This window comes from Conger conger, chromosome 1, assembly GCF_963514075.1.
Source record: "Conger conger chromosome 1, fConCon1.1, whole genome shotgun sequence".
Classification (NCBI taxonomy): Eukaryota; Metazoa; Chordata; class Actinopteri; order Anguilliformes; family Congridae; genus Conger; species Conger conger.
This window is the reverse complement of record NC_083760.1, coordinates 34,433,149-34,456,254: the sequence shown is the minus strand read 5'-3', so window position 1 is coordinate 34,456,254 and position 23,106 is coordinate 34,433,149. Positions and strand designations below refer to the sequence as shown.

The 23,106-nt window shown below is 41.3% G+C and overlaps 1 protein-coding gene across 1 annotated transcript in view; it reads left to right on the top strand.

The window, feature by feature from the left end:
• Positions 1 to 23,106, top strand: part of LOC133138773 (peroxidasin) — an 82,905-nt gene that overhangs the window by 33,125 nt on the left and 26,674 nt on the right. The window contains exons 4-13 of the mRNA XM_061257805.1: positions 3,682 to 3,753; positions 7,474 to 7,545; positions 9,616 to 9,687; positions 11,028 to 11,197; positions 13,464 to 13,581; positions 14,884 to 15,053; positions 17,817 to 18,089; positions 18,621 to 18,737; positions 21,077 to 21,235; positions 22,271 to 22,383. Of these exons, the coding sequence (XP_061113789.1) occupies positions 3,682 to 3,753; positions 7,474 to 7,545; positions 9,616 to 9,687; positions 11,028 to 11,197; positions 13,464 to 13,581; positions 14,884 to 15,053; positions 17,817 to 18,089; positions 18,621 to 18,737; positions 21,077 to 21,235; positions 22,271 to 22,383 (1,336 nt within the window). The remainder of the gene's footprint in view (positions 1 to 3,681; positions 3,754 to 7,473; positions 7,546 to 9,615; positions 9,688 to 11,027; positions 11,198 to 13,463; positions 13,582 to 14,883; positions 15,054 to 17,816; positions 18,090 to 18,620; positions 18,738 to 21,076; positions 21,236 to 22,270; positions 22,384 to 23,106) is intronic.

The window sequence follows — 23,106 nt, the reverse complement described above, 5'->3', positions numbered from 1 at the left end:
CTGTACATGCACTGCGTAACACTCCTTCACCATAGCACCTCCTTCACCATAGCATCTAGCCCACACAGCACCCCCCCCCCCCCCTTACAGTAATGCAAATGCAGTTAAAAATGTAAAAGCACAGGTCAAGCCTATGTGAAACTAGGGTAGCATCGATTAATGTTTTCAAGAGCATAATCTGTCATTTATTATGTCCAGCATACTAAGATTGATTTGCAACATTGTAATTATGACCATGCCTTCAAAATTCGTGAAGCAAGCTTGAGAAAAAAAGAACAATGAGTTTGTAGCCTACAGTACGCACATAGCTACACATGAATTTGACGGTGCTACACAACACCAGTCGCACCCATCTGCCTTTCTCGCTCTCAGACTGACCATGAGGTCTCTCATTGGGGATTCAAGATGGGATAGTTTCAGCAAGTTATGAGCAGGATGGGGTGTACCTTTGATCAGGGAGTGTGTTAATGTGTGCTTGTCAGAGCAGTGCTGCACACAGTAACGATGACATCCAGATTATTTTATGCAGTTCTTGCAGCGGCAGTGAGAATGAATTTAGCAGGAACACTGCTTTGATCTCAGTGGGCTTGTGAACTCCAGTGAAGTACCAAGACATTTTGCCCAAAAAACAGTTTTTCCCCTACCAGAAAGATAAAGGTTTTTGTTCATCACTGTTGAGGGTGTGAATAATTTTGGAGGGCACGGTATAATCCTGCGTTTTTGTAAGATGTCAAAGCGTTCTTCAGCTATATGTCGACCAAGTAGTGAACCTGGTTTTCAAATGGTTTTTTGTTATTGTATATATATGGATGTTAACAGCAGGAGATTATTATTTTTCCAAATGCCATACGTTACCGAGAAACAACCTGCAGAATCAATGTTTGGCAAAAATAGATAACTTATTTTTTCAGAAGAAAACACAACTGAATAAAGTAAAATAAAATAACCCCTCCGTAAACATCCATAAGAACTTAGTTCATGCTTGTGTTTAATTGGTGTTCAGTTGTATAAATGTAAAACTGTTTTCTTGAGTTTCTTGTGAAGGCATTCTCAAGTCCCATGGTCTGGTGTGGAATTTGGATCACACCAGTGCATTCTGTGTTAGTAGGGATTTCACTAGTGGACTAGTTCACTCGTGCATTCAGGAGAATTAAAAAAAGTATAAAGATTTGACCTCACTAAACCAGCAGCATAGAAAATGCAGGTAAACTCTTTAGGATTACGTTCAAATAGTTGCCTGACATTCGCCCCCCAGTCCTTTAAACAAAGTGGGTCTCTCTCCCACATTCTTAACAGTTGATGCCTTGAACTGCAAATGACATCACATGGACATATTTACACAGTGGCTCAGGTCCGTTTGTCTATCAGCTATATATCTTATGTTACGTTCCTTTTAATAGTACCCTTTCAAGGCACTTTTTCTGGAGCAATTCAAATATCGCAAGCAAATAAAGGTTCCTGCATTCACCTGTCAATTGATAGGAGTGTTCCTGCTGGTAGAATAGAAGTAGTCTTTTTTGGTATTTAGACTGACCTTTCCAGTGCTGTTCCAGACACCTCCCCTTAATCACCACTGCCGCCACCCCCGACGATGCTATAATTAGAACGTGACTGACCGAAATCTTCTTAATAGCTGAATTACAAAGCAAGATGATTTTAGCTTGGAGCTAACCAAGTCAGTGGGAAAACCCACCCCTATGATAACTACCTTCTCTCATGTCATTGCAAGGCCTTGCCTTGTTCGCTGACCTCCTGTCCATTGAGCAGAGATCAGTGTCATGGCCGTTGTTTCCCATCTCTGAAATAGCCACTTTCACAATGACCGATCTCCTAGATCAGGAGTTGGCCAACCCAGGTCCTGGACGGCCGCCAGGTTGTTGTTATTGGCACTTAATCGATCAATTAAAGCTGTGGATTACACAGTTTTCACCTCACCTGGTTTCTTTGGTGTAAGTGGCTGTAGTACTTCCCAGCAGAGTATGCAGCTCTCCAGGACCAGGCCACCCATGTCCTATCTAACATTCTGTACTTTTTGACAAAAATAAACCAGGCCCAATTACTTGTTGCAGTTTTGCCATATCAACGCTTTTATGGAATAGATTTCTTATTGAGATTAGTCCAGTCACTTCAATATTAATCAATGTCAACTGAAGTCAGCTAGGAGCCGACTTAAAGTTTAGACCAATATTTCTGATATTTCTGTTGTCTTCGGGCAGTGGAAGATTCAAACCAAATCCATATTAACTTGCACAGATTTGCACTATATCACAGGATGTTATGACAGATGCTTTGTATGGAAGCCTATATTGTGATCTTTTGAATTGAATTGAATCCATGTGGAATCTAACAGGAAATTCTCTAACTGAAATTAAATGCCTGAAGCAGGGTTGACCTACTTTGGTTGTGGTGATCCATAGGGTCTGTTTGTTTTAGTTTTTCCAATTCATGAATCCCAAGAAATCAGGCAGTGAGTTAATTGTGTAATCGACTGCTTTAATTGATCAATCAAGTGCTGAACAACAACACAGATGTAAGACCTGGCTCTCCATATGGGGAAAGAAAGCCTTGACGTGTCCTTTGAATAGATGGGTCCACAAGGAGCCATTGGGGTTTTTTTTTTGTTGACACAAACGCATTCCCTCCCCCATGAGGACTGACTACTCTGTCTGTAAAAATGGATGGGCCATTCAGGGGGAGAAAGAGTTACCAGACCACTCTATAACCAAGAAAATCTCATTGCTTTAAAGTATGGAACTCACTTGCTATCACAGGTCAGTGAATTGCAGAGTAAGGATCATATCGTGTTGCTACAAAGCAATTCAGCCTAATCTTTTGGGAGGGTATAATTTACTGCAGAAACTAGGCCTACTTATTAGCACTTATGTGCTGTCCTGGTACAGGAAGAGACTAATTTCCCTAGAGTCAACAGTGATGCCAAAAGTCAGGACAAAAGTCTGTTTTTTTTTTGTTTGTTTTTTTTACAGATCAAAGAAAGGAACCCTTCTGGGTTTGTTATTTAAATAATACAAGTCATTCAAACATACACACATTCGACTGCATTTTAAACTTTTAAATTTAAATTTTGTGTCAAGATCCATCCTTGAAAACCATTATAGAAAAACTGGGCTTTGACTGAAAGGCCAAAATAAGTCTTGACAATTTTGTATGCTTTTATTTAGTATATACTGATCTGTTTTTTGTTTATATGTTAATTCCTTATTGTGAGCTTAAAGAATGTTCTGTCTGTTTTTGTTTAGTTTTTTTGTTTTTTTACTGAACTGTAAGATTAACAAACTTATGTCTAAATATGTTTGAGCTGTGATGCCCTGTTTGGCTAACAATTGGTTAGGAACACTGCTTTTGTGAGCCTAAACCCTTGAGTTTAAATGTTTAAAATGTGCTTATGAATGTGATTGCTGTGCGACTGTAATTATACTTGCTACTAAAAATCTCTAACTTCCAGGCAGCTGATTTAAATAGTCATCCAAACGGAACTGAAAACCACCCGAAACGAAAGGCACAAAATTAGAACTATAAATGTTTTGTGTCGCAGGTCACATGTCCTGGCCATAAGAAGTAAATTGTTTGTTAGCACAGTGTGTTAGTGGAGCAGTTAATTTAGCTCCCCCTCCCGATTCGTACCCTGTGTGTACTAATATTACTGATTATTTCTTCTTTCAGCTATTTGTACAAGAATGAAATCCAATCAATTGACAGACAAGCATTTAAGGGACTTGTGTCTCTAGAGCAACTGTAAGTGAACTACTCCTCCTCCTTCCCACCCCCCAACCCCCCCCCCCCCCCCATCTCCTAATACCTGTTACCTCCCCTCGAACCCCGAGCGCCTTGTCACGTTGCCACTGTGCATGTCGTGTGTGCATCCCCTGCCCCTCCTTGCACCTCACTCCCATGTGTGTAGCGCTTCACCCCCACCCCCCGCATGCTCGGCATGTCCCAATACCCCGTTGCCATGGCTTCAAGAGCGCTGTCTCGTCATCGAGAAGCTGGGCGGGGCATGGAATAATCACACGACCGTAGAGGCCTCAGTCCTTTTATTCATGTAAATGTGCTTAGTCTCCCCTCCTATTCTCCCCTCCTCACCTCATCTCTTCTACGGCTTCTCGTTTGCCCCCCCCCCCGGTTATGTCCGCTTGCCTCTTGATGAAATTTCAGATGTCAGTTTGTCTGTTAAAAACATTGTATTAAAGCTCATGTGTGGTTAACCAGAAATGTCCCCTTGACCAATTTTCCTATAATACCAAACCTAATTTATTTGGCAAGCAACTGAAATGACCTAGATTCTAGTATGTGATGGAGTTATAAATGCGATTAATGTTCTCCACATGACCTACGGAGATCTTCCATAGCTTGGGTGTATTTCTAATTGAGACCAAACAACGCAATTCTCCTTCTAGAAGTCTTTATTGTAACTTTAGATTTGGTTCTTTAACATCTTATGTATAGTTTGTAATTGCAAACTTTCTACATTTTCTATTTTAAAGACTGAAGGCTGACCCTTCATCCAAATTGGGTCACCTATTATTATTTTATCTCCAAAGAAATTATTCATCTGTTTCAGTAATTATTTCTTGTGAATTAGTCAGTGGATCAAACTTCCGCGCAAAAAGTTCTGGCAGACAATGAATTGCATGCATAGACTTAATGTAGTCCTGCAAAGAAGCTGCTTTCTTTCTTGACTACAGATCACCATGAAATCTTTACCACTATGGGATATTTATAGTTTTTTAAAGCTTAGAATAATGTCATGAAAAGTGACACATTAAAGTGTAGAGACTTGATATTATTGTTAATTCCAAGTTTGTGTTGAATTCCAATGGTGTATTGAAGCAATTTGTTTGCATGGATATAAACTATACCCGTTTGAAATCAGTAACAGGAGGGAGGTGTGTGTGCGCATAGTAGAAATAATAATAATAATAATAATAATAACAACAATAATAATAATAGTAACAATTGTCATGAAATTAACAAATAAATAAATGAAGCTATTTTAGAACACTGTTTTTGTGTCCATATGGTCCCAGTGGTGAGGTATCAAATGCATAACGTGCCAGTGTCAAATATGGCTATCAGCCTCACAAGCAGTGGAAAGTTGGCTCTAGCAGGTCCGTCGGGCGCCCACAAGTCCGCCTGTTAAGCCATGACTGACCTTTCTTTACTGGAAGTAATTGGTGTTGATTCAGAGGAGATGTGCTTGTCTGTGCTCTCATCTATATGATCAAACAAACAAATACATAAATGTAGGGTTTTCATATTAAAGAATCAGTCTGCAATGTTCCACAATGTAAAAAAGCTGTGTTTCTATGGAGCATGGCAGAAATGATATCACACCACAAGTAGTAGCCACTTCCTCAGACCTACCCCACTATGTGGTTGTCTAAATAAATAATGGGCAAAAGCACTTTTCTGCCCCTGTAACTTAAGGTGGTTAACCCTGTCGAAATTGCTCCAGTTTTGCAACAACCAACGTTATGTACTGAACAAGTGACTATTCATAAAAAATAAGGCTGCTGCCATCCAGCTGTTTTTAATTTAGATACACTAATGAAGAATTTTTGTAACGGTGACAAAAGTTTGCGTCCAAGTTTTGCCTGCTTTAATTTCCATGTGTGAATTTGTTGAGGTTCAGCTGTAAGTATCTGAATTTTATGCTAGGCAGCAATAAGCAGACTTTACACACCAGCTCTTTCACATACGGTATAGGCTGTCACCCCTCCCGCTGATTTCCTTATTTAAATTTTACAATTTGAATGTTCATTGGATTTTAATGAGCATGATACGGTTCTGGCTGGTCCCATTTCCTGTAGAAAAGCTGTAGGCCAGTGCTTCCCAACATCAGTCCTGGGGTCTTCCTGTGTATGCTGGTTTTCGTTCCAACCAGAATTGTGATCCCAGTAGCTGTTAATTTTTGTTAATTACTCTTCATGTTTAGACGGACTATTTACCATCTTAAGCCACATTGTGCTATAAATAGCTTTGCATGACATAAAGAATACAATGTCCCCATTGTGCTTTTTGTGATACATTTCAAACGGTTGCATAGAAAGGTTAAATTTTTTAACTGATCAAATTAAAGACTGTGATGTATCGATGGGCTGAATTAATGAAAATGTGAGCACATGGAATGATGGGAAGGATTCCAAGACAAAGAAAATGATAACGAGCCAAACCTGCATTGTGTTAATATTTAAGGAACAAATCCTATAAGAACTTAAATACCTGTGTTCAGTCACCAAATTAACATGTTGATTCACCTCAGGACCGACATTGGGAACCACTGGTGTCAGCATATATATGCATATATATATATATTCTTTTTTTTTTTGTCCTTCGAATGCACCATTGTAGCTCCAAGATATGCTTGTGTTTCTAGAAAGTTTGGAAAATACATTTGCTATTTGCTAATAATGCTATTTTATTTTCCAGTCTTTGTAGCCTCTCCTTCTAATCCTGTGCCTGGCTAAACATAGTCTACACCCCTAACATACACTAAGGTTTAATGAGTTTGTAGTCATATTCAAGTTCCATGATTATGAACATCATATCAGCATTGTTTCTAAATCATATCAAATAGTTCTAAGCTTGATGATGTTACTGTAGAAAATTGCACATTCTCTCTTTCACAAGATCTTCCACATAAGATTGTTTCTTTTAAGCTTGTCCAAGGCCCTGTCTGACAGCTTAAGAGTCTCTTTGAGTAGATATCTCTAGAATGGCAGGCTGCTTTAATTCGAAATAAAATTGCAATTAGAATGAAGATGCAAACATTTTGATGCATGCAATTATTTCTGCATCAGGCTGCACTTTATTATTTTGCCCTCTTTCTGTGCTACATAAAACAACCATGCCATTCGGATAGTTGCTCGATTGTTTGTTCCCTTCATCAGAGAGAAAGGACCCAGATGTCGCTGCTGCTGCTGCTGTGCTTACAAATATTTAGGTAGAAGAACCTACTGCCATAGCTAAGCTTGACAAATATTTAAGCTAGTTCAATTTATTGACGTTCTGTTCTGTCCTGTATTGCTCTGCTGTCTTACTCTTTTCTCCAGTCTTTCCACAGCTTTGTTGTATTTAACACATTTGCTTTCCACAGGTCCACAGTCGGCTTTGCTCCCACTGTGCGGCCAGTCTGTAAAGGCATTCCCATGTTGGGACTGAGGATTAGACCACACCGCTGTCCTGTGCGAATGCGTGTTGACTCAATACTACTACCCTAAAATCTGCAATTGGAACATTTTATCTAACTCTGTTGATGAAATGTCAAAATGGCCTAATTGCCAACGTTTCACATTCTACTGTGAACGTGTTTTGGTGACTTCAGTCCTTGGTCTTGACTCCATGTGTTACAGCCAGTTTGTGTTGAACTAAATTGTTCTGTGATGAGTGATATCCATCTAAATATCTATTCAATGTGTAATTGTGTTTTTCCTATTTTGATATTTTTTCTTTCAGGTACCTGCATTTCAACAATATCGAGAGCTTAGAGCCAGAATCTTTCACTCACCTCCCGAGGCTGGAAAGACTGTGAGTACTTCAACAGGTCACCAAAAGCAGCTTATTCCAAGTTGTCTGAGGTCTCTCAGAAGAAACTATCACTGCCTTACCTCACCATTACCAGTTAATGTAATCCCAATTAAGCCTTTTTGTTTTTACACTCACTGCGGAAAAGAATCTGTAACAACCTGGGGAATGAGTATTTTAAATGCAGAAATCTTAGTTTGAGTTCTTGCAGATCCAAGATAAATTATTTTCTGGGTTTCCAGAACTTTTGAGTGGTTTGATGTAAATGTAGGCTTCTGTCAGTGGCGGTTGCAGTCTGTTAAAATAGATCGGTGGGGGTGGTGGGGGTGGTGAGGGGTTTTGAAGACGTGCTACTGATGGTGGCTGTTCCGTACACCACAGCTGCACTCCACAGCTGCAGACTTCCTCTCGGGCCGCGTGTTCCAACATGAAGCGCAAGCGATTTCCCATCTCGCGTCATTACGGGCAGCTCCTAACCTCCCATTGTTATGATTTCCAACTGGAAGTCATACCACCGTACCACCCACCTACCACCTACCCCCACCTTTGGTTAGTCTGGGGCGAAGCTGTGCACGGCCCCGGGACCAAGGGGAATTCTGAGCAGGCCAGGTCAGGCAGAGTTCCAGATGCAGCGCTTCCCGGGGGAGGCATTTGGCTCCTGCAGGTGGCTGGAATGGTCTCCGTGGTTACCGCCACAGTGAAGGCAGGAAGCCTACAGTGAATCCATTTCAGCCTGCACTCCCTTTGCCCTCAAAGGTCACCTGCACTCACTGCATAACCGTAAATCCCCAAACCGGACAACAGTGTCATTCTCTGAGATTCAGGGGTGTCGAGGAATAATTCAGTTCTGAATAATTCAGCCCTGCGCTGACTTAAACCCCCTTTTTACAGCATTTTCCAAATTCCTCTACAAGGGGGATTTTTTTGCGTGATATTCAGATTGGTCCAGTCAAAAATACGAGTATTGAAAAAATGTCTCCCAAAAAACATTACCCACATGTCGAATCAGGTTAACTTTGTGAGCTGACCTGGAAGAGATTTTCTCCCTTCACGGCAAGTGATATCCACAGTGAATGTGAGCTTGTGTATTCAGCAGGAAATACACATAATTGTTTTCGTAGGTCAGTAACCGATTGTACTTGTGCATGCCTAAATATATCAGTTTGTTTACATATACATATCTAAAAACAATTGTGGGGTACTTGGAATGGATGAGATGATGTGGTTTCAGTATGAATGTAAGATTCATTGGGTCATTCCATGAGAAAAGTACCCTTTGCTTTCCAAAGAAACAATTGACAATGAAAAAGTAATCACAATATATCAGCTTCCGTCTTTTAAGTATGTTGGGACTGAGTCTATTGTCCCCTGTCAACTGAACGGGATATGGAATCGAAAGCATAACATGAATACAAAATGATGCCTGCAAAACGCAAAGGAGTAACAGCTATTAACTTTGAATTATAAATTATATAATATTTACACGAAATTGGAGTGTTTCAACTAGTTTCAGTGCAATGACCTTCATTCCCGATATCTTTGACTCTCAGAGGTTCTACTGTAAACGTTTTGGAGAATTAAAAACACTTGGAAAAAATGTAACAAAGTTACAATGGCTTATGCTGGTGAGCTTTTTCTTTTAAATGTTAGCTTTGTCCATAAATTCACAACGTGTCAACAGTTGCCCTGGCACAGTTGCGACAAAAAAGATTACAATAAAAAAAACATTAATCTGAAAATGAACTATGGATAAAGAGATGGACCAAAATTCTTGTTTTATAAGGCAATTTACCAGACATTTTTATTGACTTATTTTTTACATATTAATGCATCGGTCTGGGTTAATGCAATATCTAAAGTATGTTGAAGAAAATTACTAATACAAAATATGTATGCAGTCTGAGATGGCACGATACAATTTCCTGCCAATTATATGATTCAAATGTTTTACTTTTCCATAGTTGCAAGGCACCCTTTTTGTGAAGTGACCCTAGTTTTCTGATGCTGATTTGTGTTGATAAATGGCCCAATTTACTAACTTTAGTGGAACTAAATTCTCCTTTCCTTCCACAGGTTTTTGCACAACAACAGAATAACACATCTAGTGCTTGGTACCTTCTCCCATCTGCAGTCTATGAAACGGCTGTAAGTAGAAAAGGCTTGTTTATCTCTGTCTTTATGGAGGGTGATTCTGTAATGAGTTTTCACAGGAAAACAAAAAAAGTCAAAACCATCTGAAAGTGTTAATATGAACACCAATTCCTTTCAGGTCTTAAAGCGCAACATAGTATATAACTGATATGCATTTTGCTTTGGGCTCTCTTTTTTTCGCTCTCCCTCTCTCTCTCACTGCCCCCCCGTTTTTTTTGTGTAAACCAACGACAGCTGTGGTGTTATGCAAGAGGTCTGGTCTGAGAGTCTGAGGATTGTAAAGCACGACTGGGAATATTAAATACAACAGGAGGTATACGTCAGTATGGCCCGACATTCTTCAACCATTACCTCAAAATGGTTGGTTAACGCTGCTTTAGGTGGCCTGCACACAAGAGCATAGATCGTGCTGCAATTTGGTGTATAACACCATTAAATTAAAAGTCAATATTTGGCCCTTCACATAATATTCTACAGTAATTCCGTAGCTTCCCGCCGGAGGGAGGAGTTGACCTCCCAGCTCCTCTCTGATCCCCTCAGGCCGGCTTGTTTCTCCTCTAGAGGCGGAAAGAGTGGGAAGCAGTACGGGAAGGAGTGTTATGAGTTACTGGAATACATACTGTATCCGTTTTGCGGAGCGAGGAATATGTGTTTACATGTTATGTTGGAAAGGTTTGAGTTGAATGACAAATGGTGGAAGGGTTGGTTGTCCCCTGCTAAATTCTCCTCTAAATGTCCAAATTTGAAACAATATGCCGTAATGAACACACAAAATGTGAGAACTACGAGAGCTGCAGGCTGTTTGTGGCGCCTCGCACTCCATACAGGGTTGTGTTTGCTAAGATGGTTTTACTGCTACTTTCGTTTTGGCTATGTAAATTGTTTATTGTTCCTACATAAGTGTATACTTTCTTATTCTTGGCATTGTGTTTCCTAAAAGGAAACACAAAAAGGTTTTTTAGATGTAATCCTTTGTCATCAGATTAATTTACAAGGCCCAAGTCCTTATCTTTGTGGTCATTACTTCATGAACCCTTCCCTCTTGGGCAGGGATCATCAAATCACGGCCCTCAAGGTCCGAGGACTGCTGGTTTTCCACCCTCCCTTTACCTGGGAGTCAGGTGTGAAGACAGTCTGGCTAATCGGTAGAACTAATTATTCCGCTGATTACCTGGGAGAATAGAAAACCAGGGCCAGATTTGGATTTTAGGTCCAGATTTGATGATGGCTGCTCCAGGGTCGTTCAGTGCACTTGTCCCTGGCTATTGGTACACACTTTGTTGTACGTCACCCTAGATGGAAGCGTCCAACTTTAATGTAATGTATGCCCGCAGACGGTTGGACTCCAACACGCTGAACTGCGACTGTGAGCTGCTGTGGCTGGCGGACCTGCTGAAGCAGTACGCCGAGTCAGGGAACGCCCAGGCAGCCGCCACCTGCGAGTACCCCGCCCGCCTGCAGGGCCGGTCCGTGGCCACGCTAACCGCCGAGGAGCTCAACTGCGGTGAGCACGCTGCCCCCCAGGGGCTTTTTAGCTCTCGCTCAGTCAACCACATCGTGTAGCGCCACGTACAAACGCCGCTGTGCTTGACCAAGGGATCAAAAAAAGTGTTTGCACCACTGGGAAAACTGGTTATAGGGTTCACATTTCACCAGTGGAAAAATGGCGACTTTATTATTATTTCCATGCTTGGTGGACACCCCCTATGTGCTAGATATTATGTAGCCATTTCACAGTTAAAATATCGCTCCGGCATTTACACCGCTTGGTATTTACTAGAGCAGTGCACATGGGGAGCCTTACACAAATATCCGGACCTAGGAGTCTGACCTGCTGCCTTTCGCATTTCAAAGGGGAGGTGAGAGTCGAGATAAAGGGTAGCAGGGTTTGCTCCCAGATGGAACCCTTTGGAAGTGGCTTTGAGCTCTTCTACTTTTTGACCTGGCACATAGACACTGCATCAACAGCTAGAGATGACTCAAAACTGTTTATGCCTGAAGTGACTCACTTGGAGGATGCTGTTGGCGGAAGTACAATTCCACAGACTTTTTTATGGAACCTGGTTATCACTCCAAGTTCACGTCTCGTAGTGATCCTTCTAAACTTCGATGGTCGATGGTAAATCTGTTATGGCACCTTTGGCTTGATGCAAAAACCACAGTGTTCAGCTGTAGCCACTTTAGGCAGCTTGCTGAAAGAAACCACAAACCTCTCTATTAATTTAATGGGCTAAGTTTGCATGGTCTCACTAATGAGTCTTTTCACATCTCCTCTAAAGGAATGTGTAATTTAAACATTGCATAACCTTTACAGTCTCTCCCCGTAAAAAAAGGAAAAAACTTAGTGGTCCACAGCTGCCAAAACAAGGTTGAGAAAGTTCCACATTCAGCACCAGAAAGCTTGATTTCTGTGTGTGTGTCTGTCTTTTCAGGATGGTGAACAAGGACAGCCCAATTATTATTTACTGTGGAGATTTAATGAGGAGAAGGGGAGTGTTGTGGTGGTTGTGGGGCTGTTTCCTGAGTTGTTCAAAGTGGCATTGTTTGACCTGTTTAGAGTTCTTTCAGCTTTGCAGTCAAGGTTGGCACAAAGGTACAAAAGTTATGGTGTGTCGCCTGTGCAGGCTTTGAAGGGGGGAAAGAGAGGAGGCTTATGGGAAATCCTTCAATGACTTGAGTGTCCGTAAATCTGTTCGCCACATGTGGGAAGGAGGGCACGTGGGACGACTCTGATACACAAGGACTAGCAAAAATCACCCCAGTGCGCTAGCTGCCCTAGCTCCCCCATGTATCAGCACAGTTTGAAAGGGTTTGCTATTTTTCAAGCCTGTGATTTATGCGAACGCCTGACCTGAACGTTTACTGTACCCCTTACGTTAACCGAGACAACCCTGGATTAGTTGCCTTGGAGAACGGTGACTTCATCGTCAACTAATTCTCTAAGGAAATCAGTTCTTGTGAAAACCCTGCTTATGTTGGAATACCTTGGACTTCACAGCCCTTGGATTATGACCTGAGGTCCTGCTTTTGTCTTCAGACAGCAGCGGGCCTATACTTATCTCTCGATGGAGATTATATCATAATTGTTATGATCAAATCAACACTGATGTGACATTATCAGAACAAGTAAAATGACATAATTTGGCCAAACATCCCCACATCTAAAGCACATGTAACAGCAACCTCCCCCTGCACTGCCAAACATTGCTGTCTTTACAAGCGTTTTTAGTCTTGTAATAAGATTTAAGATCTTTTTTCTTCTTCTCAAGTAGAAAATATTTACTTGCTTTAAGTACTGTATTGAAATTTTCTCACCCCATTGGCAGTTGTTTTGTCTCATTTAGCCAAAAATAAGATTTTAATTCTAAATATTAGGATATAAAGCTAAGAGGCTTGTAGTTAAGTCTTATTTATGTATTTGTTTTGCAGTGCAAAAAAAAAGATTGTGGCTAGCGATTAGCTGCGGGTACGTTTTATCTGAGTTTGATTTGGGCTCTGTGAATAGTTTGCTGCTGTTGCCCAGGTTTGTGTAACCCTCAGGGTGGCTGCTCTCTCTTTGTCCAAGGTCAACGTTGACTTGGCACGGAGCCAAGACGCCACTAGTCCCTGTCAGGCAGCCAGCCTCCCGGGCTCTTCCGGGCCTGGCCGGTTCCAGCTGGCAATGGGGGCCGGCCCTGGCACCAAACCGCAGAACCCCGCCGTCTGCTGGAGCCGGGCCCTCTGGTAAACATCTTCTCCCCCTTTCCGCACCCCCCTCCCCCCCTCCTCAGAGGTCCCCAGGATCACCTCCGAGCCCCAGGATGTGGACGTCACCTCAGGGAACACCGTTTACTTCACATGCAGGGCCGAGGGAAACCCCAAGCCTCAGATCATCTGGCTGAGGAACAAGTAAGACTCTCTTCTGAGGTTACCGGGTTGGGGGTTCAGTGGAGCAGCCCTTTGCCATTCCTGATCTGATCTGAGATCTGCTGCATTAGTTCTATTTGTTTCAGGTCAGATTTGAAGGGTCAATTTAATCGCTCTGATTAACTTAATTGCTTTAAAAAAATAAAAATAAAATGTTTTAACTATTTTATTTATTCATTTATTTTAGCAGTTTTACTTGTAATGTAAGTCTGCTAAAAAGTTTGCTGTACAGTTAAAACCAGGCTTTGTCCTTAAAGATCCAGTATTACAGAATTAAGGATGCAAATTTTAAGAAATGTCCTTGATCAACTTTCGCTGACATTAATGAGCAATCATCAAAATATCCACAAGACTCACGATCTTTAAGGACTGTTGCTATGTAGTCCCAATCAGCCCGCTGGCAGCATCTGCTTTAATTACTTTAAGATGTTTTTTTGGTACATCCTTTATCTTTGTAAGAAGTTGGACTTGATGTCATATAATGGTAGTTAAATTGTAAATGCATAAAATTGGATATACTGGAACATGAAGGCATTGTTTGGCCTTCCGTTGATAACGTGGTGAACATTATTATCTGCCATTAACGACAACAGTACATGTTAGTTAACTGAATATTTGGTTGATATAATAGTATTATGGTTTAGAAAAAGTAACCCTGGAAGTGTTTGCAATGTAACATTAGAGCTAGTTTGACCAAAGGTAGTTTACCTTTCGCTGCTAATAGGACTATGCCCCATTTACTCAAATTTTACACCTTGGTGGGAGATTGCACACCGCTAACGACATAACTTGGCTCAATCATGTGCAATATCTAACGTTAACCTACCTATTCTGGCAGCTCAAATGATAACGTTAATTCCCTTAATATCTGTCTTATCCTTTCTGAATTTGGTGTATTATTTCTCATGTTTCACTGTTTTCCCTTCACCTAACATGAGCTACAGAAGGATGCTCGCAGGCTAGTGTTATTTCTTTGGAGACCGCGCACCATCTTGTGTAGAAATAACATAACTGAATTTAACCAAAAACACGACAGTTACTATACGCCAAATTGATACATTTGATAGTTTAATTAGATTGATCAAATTCTTAACGCCAAATCATTGATTAATCCCTATGTAGAAATAAACTTTTTTAGAAATAGGGAAAATGGCAAATGGGTTCGGGATGTTTCCACTGAAATACATAGGTTTCAGTCCCTCCCATTAAGCCCAGTTTCATTATGCAATGTCTGCAGTGCGATCCTGATGCGACTCTCCCTACACATATTCTCCCCACCTCCAGCAATGCTCTGAACATGCGTGATGACTCTCGCCTGAACTTACTTGAAGATGGAACGTTGATGATCCAGGACACACGTGAGACGGACCAGGGTGTGTACCAGTGCATGGCCAAGAACGTGGCCGGGGAGGTGAAGACCAGCGAAGTCACCCTACGATACTTTGGGGCTCCATGTGAGTGTGAACAAGCCTGTCCTATCCCTGTCATATTTTACACAAGATTATAACTGCACTTATAGCAGCCAACAGATATTACTGACTTTCCTTCTCAAGCATAAGTGATTTTTTTTCCACTTTTTTATAGTTATAATCCTACACATATAATATTTGAATAGCAAATGTATAACATTTATTAAAATGCACATCCATGCATATGTTCCTGTGGTTATCTCACAGCAGTTTGACCATGTTAGGTTCCTTTCTAAATGCCAGATCTCTTTGGAGCCAACCCCTTTTCTTAGATGTAGGTAAAACAGATGTTATCTTTCCATGGTCATGTGATTTTACTTACTATTTCTCTGAAAATGTGCAAAGAATTCCTTTCTGTGCAAGCAATGCAAGTTCAATTCAGTTTAGCCCTTAAAGGTGCAGTTCACCCAAAAATGAAATTAAGGTACATATATATTTCCACTTTTCCAGAGTACTGCATCCATCCCGATAGTTCCATGATTTTTCTCAATAGCTGTAGCTCAGCCAGATGTTGCAGACCTCAAGGGGGCTGTATTTTTGTGGCTTACATCAGTAGAAGTAGTAGTTCTCAGTGAAACTATGCAAAATTATGCTCTGTGGCTGTTTGTGAGTAACTGGGGTATTCCATTTGGAAAGAGACCTTGCTGTTTGTTTCGTTTTTCAAATGTACATTTTTGGCGCATTGAGTGCCACAAAAATATGGGTCTGTTGTATCGGGGTGAGCCGATATCTAGTAAAGCACTGAAATCTCAGCATTTAAACATGGTTGTTTCATGTGACTTGATAGTCTTGATCATATCCGGATATGATTTAACCACATTGTATTCACACTGGATAGTCATATGCTACTCCGGCGAGCCAGATGGAAATCCGATTGCTATTTTTCACGTACAGTAAAATTCAAATCCCAGACAACCGACTTCCTGTTTTGTTCCACATCTAGCAGAGCCAATATAGTAGCTGCTAGAAAAATAGTACGTTTGTATGGCATATTTCATGGAAAATGACATTCAGCAGACAATGTACTGCAGAAGACGGCTGTGTTGTGACTGTAATTCAGCAGCGACCCCGGTTGCATCCATAGCAAAAAAAATCAGTCAGTATCGCAAGTGGGCATTTAGTTTTGCGTGTCCTCCTTGCTTGTTGTCATAGTGAAGTTACATATGTTCCGGTTTGGAGGACGGCTGAGTCGTGTGACGTTATAATTTGGGAGGAATTTCAGTTGTCTATGCAACTTGGAGAGATGGATGCATTTACAGTTGTATTAAATGTGTCTCAGGCCCACCTCCTGAAGTGGTTTGGGCGATAGAATTTGAATCTGTGTGTAATGCGTCTTGGATTACACTTGCATTTTTACATTAAATTACATTATTGGCATTTGGCAGACGCTCTTATCCAGAGCGACGTACAGTTGATTAGACTAAACAGGAGACAATTCTCCACTGGAGCAATGCAGGGTTAAGGGCCTTGTTCAAGGGCCCAACGGCTGTGCGGATCTTATTGCGGCTACACCGGGATTAGAGCCACCGACCTTGCGTATCCCAGTCATTTACCTTAACCACTACGCTGCAAGCCGCCCACATTTTTATGTGGATCATCACTATCGGGATATTAAAGATGCATGAAACAACCAAGTGTAAATGGGGCCTTTGCGTGTACTTCTGATTTACTGTTGATGGGTCTGCAGATGTCTGGCATTTTTGCTTTGAAGACGAGAATGAATTGTTGCAAGGCACATTTCTGACATGTTTATGAAAGTCCCCCTGTGATCTGGAATATGGAATGTTCCTTTATTCACTCATGATTTTTCTCACGTGTTGATTGTTACCAATTACTTGCATTAGGCTAGCTTTAATAGTCACTGGTCCCACAGTGTACCATGAAGAAGTCTTGTAGGTGGGTGGATATGCCTCGTTAGTAAAGGCATTTTGCATTTTCTGAAGTCAGGCTGAAGCCACACATCCTGTGATGAAATCTCATCACCACATCGCCTCCCTCAATCGGATGTTTTTGTTCTTCAGTGTAGCCTCAATAACAATATCAATAACAGTGGCATACTCTCAAATATAAAACCTGTTTCCAACGCCTTATCAATCAAGTAATTAAGAGACTGACTGACAAATATCAATAAATGTAGCGTTCATTTATCTTTGTGTCATAAAATTGTGTAACATTTAATACGTTATATATCAACTGAGTCTATATAGCTAGTGGTGGCCGGTGCGCGGAAACAAAGGGGACATGAAGCATTATCTTAAAACCGAGCAGTAGCCTACCCTACTCAGCCAGTTTTATTTATTTTCATGGATTAACATTCAAGCAAGCTTGCTGAATAACCAAGACCAATATGTAGCCTATATAATGATTGATAAATGATCATGACAGAGATAACTACAATACGAGACAAAGATGGCAGTAATCAGAATAATTAGAATGCTTTCTAATTGGAAATGAATGGGGGAGATGTCATCGTCGCTTCTCTTTGGAGGATGGTGTGGTTGGAGTGGCTTCAGCTTAAGAATGGTGCCCTAGTGATTAAGATGAATTGAGTGCTCCCTCCCCAAAGAGCACCTTCAACCAATTACTGCAGCACACAACTTCAGTGGTCCTTCTGACTTCTTTTTTGTAATGCTGCCAGGTTGCCTCAAACTAATGAAGTGCTTAAGCAGTCCCCCCTCCCTGTCTCACAACCCTTTTTCCCTCCTCTCTCTCTACCACCGGCATGTTGGGGCGTTTGCACCTCCTCAGCTCGGCCCAGTTTTGTTATCCAGCCCCAGAACACCGAGGTACTAGTGGGGGAGAGCATCACCTTGGAGTGCAGTGCCACGGGCCAGCCCCACCCCCGCGTCTCCTGGACCAAGGGGGACCGGACCCCTTTGCCCGCTGACGCCCGTATCAACACCACTCCATCGGGAGGGCTCTACATCCAGAATGTCAACCAGGCTGATGCGGGCCAGTACACCTGCTTCGCCAGCAACAATGTGGACACCATCCACGCCACCGCGTACATCATCGTTCAAGGTGGGGCTAAAACGGACTGTAAGGTTCGTCTTGTTTTAACAAACTTCCGTCTGCTATGCTGATGAGTGTTTGTTTTGTGTTCAAAAAAAGTAAATAATAAGCTTTATTATGTAGATATAGATTTCATTAAAGGCCCACACGCATCAGAGTTCACTTCCTGCTTTTAGTAACGAAAATGCCTGCAAAGAGGACTTTTTGAAAAGTCCCTAATCCTGTCCCCAGAGCTCAGTTCCCCCTCCCCCTCCGCTTCCTGTGGTCAGCTCTCTGTAGAGCAGTTTGATCCTAAAATATTCATACTTCTACCAAAGTTGCAATTGGATCAGTGTGGACCACAAATCGAAAGCTCCAGGATGATATGAGCTCAAAGATCATAAGCTGAAATACATAAAAGATATGCGTGTGGGCCTTGAAGGAAACAGTTACTGGATAGCTGATATTCCTTCAGATACTGTAATCTATGCGCTTGTCTATACTGAAGATGTTGTTACATTACAACAGCAAAAACACTATTCTGCCGTTTCCCTTCCACAGCAATACCTCAGTTCACGGTCACTCCTCAGGACCAGTCGGTTCTGGAGGGGCACACTGTGGACTTTCCCTGTGAAGCTAGTGGGTACCCCCAGCCTGTCATCGCCTGGACTCGAGGGGGTGAGGAGTCTTTCATTATTATAATAGCGAGCACAACATGAAAAAATGAGGAGAAAAAGTATTGACCCTATAACATATTTTTAAAATGGCAAATAAAAAAAATCACCCAATTAAAAAAATAAGTACGAATAAAATAAAATTTGTATTGTTTGTTAGTTATGTATTATTGTCGTTGTTACGTTACATTTTTCATTTGATGTGGTTCCCATGCTCATGACAGAAAGCCATGATGGTGTGTCTGATGGTAGCTACAATGAATCATTAGTTTTGTGGTGGGTTTTTACGTACAGTTGCAATTGGAAATACTCAACCCCCTGAAGCTTGTAAGGATTTATAAAGAATACATGTGTTCAAGCTTTTCTGAAAGATTTTCTTTTCAATTACCTCTTTTTCAGTTGAGTGATACATAAAATTAACAAAGAAAACGTGTGATGTAGTATTCCTGAGTAACGGGATATTTTGTTAGTACAGCCATGTCATAATTATTCAACCCCTATATAATATTGCTGTTTTAAAAACCGCCTGCTAGTCTGTATGGACCAAAGTTCAGTTAAAACATAATAAGCCTTTGGGAACTGAGTAACAACCCTTAATTTGCTTCAGCTGTGATGCTTACATAAATCCCAACTATGAATGTGTTCAAGGTCAGTTGAAACCATGGCAAAGCTGAGTGAATAAATCATTTCACTGCGCCAGAAGGGCATTAGGTATAAGAAGATTTCCCAAACATTGAACATTCTAAGAGACACCATTGGGAGTATTATACAGAAGTTCAAAATGTATGGAACAGCAGCAAACCTGCCTGGCCGTGGGATAAATTTCATCTAGAGGTCTTCGCCATCTGATTCAGACAACTAAGAAGAACCCCTTTGTTACTGCAAAACACCTACAGGATGAACTGATGAAGGCTGGGACAAATGTGTCAGTGGCAACCATAAGAAGAGCACTAAACAACCAAGGACTTTATGGCCGGACTCAACGACACACTCCTCTCTTGACCAAAAAGCACATGAAATGTCGACTAGAATATGCCAGAAGGAATTTGGCTAGGCCTGTACAGTTCTAGGAGACCGTTCTATGGACTGATGAAACTAAACTGGAACACATGGATCAGCAGTATGTCTGGCATAAGAAAGGCGAGGAATACCATCTCCACAGTCAAGCATGGAGGTGGGTCAGTGATGATATGGGGATTTTTTTCTGCTGCAGGAACTGGCAATCTTGTCTGGCATCATGGATTCCCAGAAATACCAGGCCATTTTGAAGAACGTTAAACCTTCTGTGGGGAAACTGAACCTTGGTGATCATTGGACTCTCCAGCAAGACAATGATCCCAAGCACACCGCCAAGTCAACCACGCTTGGTTAAGAAATCGGTCCTGGAATGTCCTGGAGTGGCCTTCCGTCCCCAGATTTAAATCCCATTGAAAATCTTTGGTGGGATTTAAAGTAAGCAGTAAGCAGCCATTAAATATCTATGAGCTCAGTACTTACCGAAATATGCTTATTGGAGGTTATAAAGGCTAAAGAATGCTCCACAAGGTACTGAAGTTGGGGGTTGAATAATAGTATAATATTTGTATAGAAATTTTTCTTTTTTCATTGGAACTCAAAATTAAGTCAACTTATGTTCTCAAAATAACTCAAAATATGTCTCAATAAATATTTTTTCACTGTTTAATGAGGCTTTTTTTGTTTTCATTCAATTCTATTCACATTACCATAATGTCTTTTGAGGTGAGAGGGTTTAAAATTGGTTGGGTTTGAACCACCACTATAATGCCCCCGCCTTTGACTGACAAAAAATGGGCTTTTGCATTTTCATTTGAATTATGACATGGTTTTTTACGTATGTGGAATGAAAAATGAATGTACTTGCCTATTTGCATTTTCATTTTCATTGTGAATGGATATGCTCCCATAGTTTCTGGGTGTACTGAATAAATAAATAAATAATTAGTGATTTAGCTGATGCTTTTATCCTAAGCAACTTGGAGGTGATTGGACTACGCTGTGGACAATCCCCCCTGGAGCAATATTGGGTTAATTCCAGGGCTCAGTCAAGCATCTTAGTCACTAGCCAGCAGGCTGCAGGCTGCGATCACGATTGCATCAAGTGGAACTACTAAGATACTGGATTGTACTTCCAAAAACCATAACCAACGTTCATTAATTTGTGCAGAAGCTGCCAGCTAACTGACTGATTTTGTGAAGATGTTAACGATTAATCTTTGATCCTTCATTAGTGAAAATCGATCACCAACCTTCCGGGTCCCAGTCATCTACCAGCCTGCAGTTCATCGGCCCTCTGTACTGAGCACCTACTCTCCTGTGTTATAGGGAGTGCTCTTCCCTTGGACCGGCGCCATGTGGTCCTCTCCACAGGCGCCCTGCGCATTGCCCGCGTGGCGCCTCACGACCAGGGCCAGTACGAGTGCCAGGCTGTCAGCCCTGTGGGTACCATCAGGACTGCTGTTCAGCTCACAATCCAGCAGAGAGGTACCGTTTCCTGTTTCCTCCTTCCCACTTCCTATTCACACCATGCTGTAGCTCTTGCCATTGACTATCACACAATTAGTTGTTTCTTATTGGCTAATGCAGTAGCACAAGGGGAATGTACGGTTTTAGCAGAGGCACCAATCCTATCTTGCCCATGTCATGATTGAACTTAATAGCCCATTAAAAGGTAGGCATGATGACTAGTATTATGGGTATTAGCTCTATATATTTTTGAGTGTGCTACAACATCTTTTGATGCATTGTTTGTGAATCAGATGCTTGTGTCCATTTTTCCATAATTAGACTTTTTACATGTAGTGGGGTACATGTTGATTTGAATGAGCTCTCTGTTCATTTTTATGTTTACTACCGCAAACCCTGTTGCTAATTTCACACATGGAAGCTGTAAATTATGGCAAGTGTGTATAGAGCATTAATTGCAGAAAGGTGGCCTGGTCTCTCCTTACTTCACCAGTTAAATTACAGACTCTGCCTCTTGTAACTAGGACGAGGAACAACCCAGTAAAACTTGTCAGTCTGTAATTCCCTGATGACAAGTTGTTTTCCATGTTGCAATGGTCATTAACAGTTAACACTATGTTAAAACACAGACTGAGTAATAGCTGCCTTCAGAGCAAAAAATACTCAATGCATAAACCATGGCTACACAGAGACGTAGATGTTTTCATGAAACATTAGTGAAAAAATGACCATGGGAATTCTCTGCTGCAGTCGTGATAAAAGGGTTCATTAAAAATAAATTATACTAGCTAGTATTTTATTTTTTTTGTGAAATTCTAGTGCAAATCTGTGAACGCAAAGGAAAGTTCCCTCAGTAATTACAACTCGAGACACAGAAGAAACAATCATGTTTCTTGTGTTTCTGTTTGGTTGTTTTAACTGGGCCAACATTGTAAGATCGCAGAAGAGAACCTCAGGTTGTGCAAGTCTGTTTCTGAAGCAAGTTTGAGAAGTCTGCAAATGATTCACTGCGAGCCTTAATGTAATCATTAACACATGTTTTTAAATCATCAGTAACGCCTGTTTTCACAAATGCTCCAAGGGACATGACGGTGGAGTCTGGCACGGACACGCAGATTCCGTGCAGCGCTCAGGGAGAACCCGAGCCTGTCATCACGTGGAACAAGGTTAGACACCTGTCACTCGGTCATTGTGGCAACCTCCTGTCCGCCCCTCCCGCCCGTGTCCATAACATTTTGTCCGCAGCTGGTTTCCGTGGGTGATGCTCACATGCGCGACATTGCAACATAAAAATTTTCACTTCGTTCTTGTCTGTTTTTCTTTCTTCTTTTATTTTATTTTATTTTATTTTATTTTATTTATTTTTCCTCAGTGGGGTTGTTGATTTTGCACATTCATTTGGCTTTAGTTACCTTTCACCTAAGCTCAATACTCAATGTAGCCTGACTGCAGTAAGTCACGGGAGACTGGAGACATTTCTTTTCGTTATTTTTTTACATTTCTCAGCTTTCAATCGGACAAACAGTGGCTTCAGAAAGTATTCATACCCCATCACTTTTTGCCCACTTTGTGTTGTAGAATTGCCATTTTTGCCCATCAATCAACACTCAATAACCCATAATGACATTTGTTTCAAATTTATTAAAAATCTAAAACTGAAGTCTCTCATTTAAGTATTCAGACCCTTAATTCAGTACTTTGTAGAAGCCCCCTTGGCAGCAATTACAGCTTTGAGTCTTTACAAGCTTTGCACACCGGGATTTGGGCAGTTTATCCCATTCTTCCTGGCATATCTTCTCAAGCTCTGTCAGATTGTATGAGAAACGTCTCTGAACTGCAATCTTCAGGTCTCTCCACAGATGTTCTATGGGGTTTAAGTCTGGGCTTTC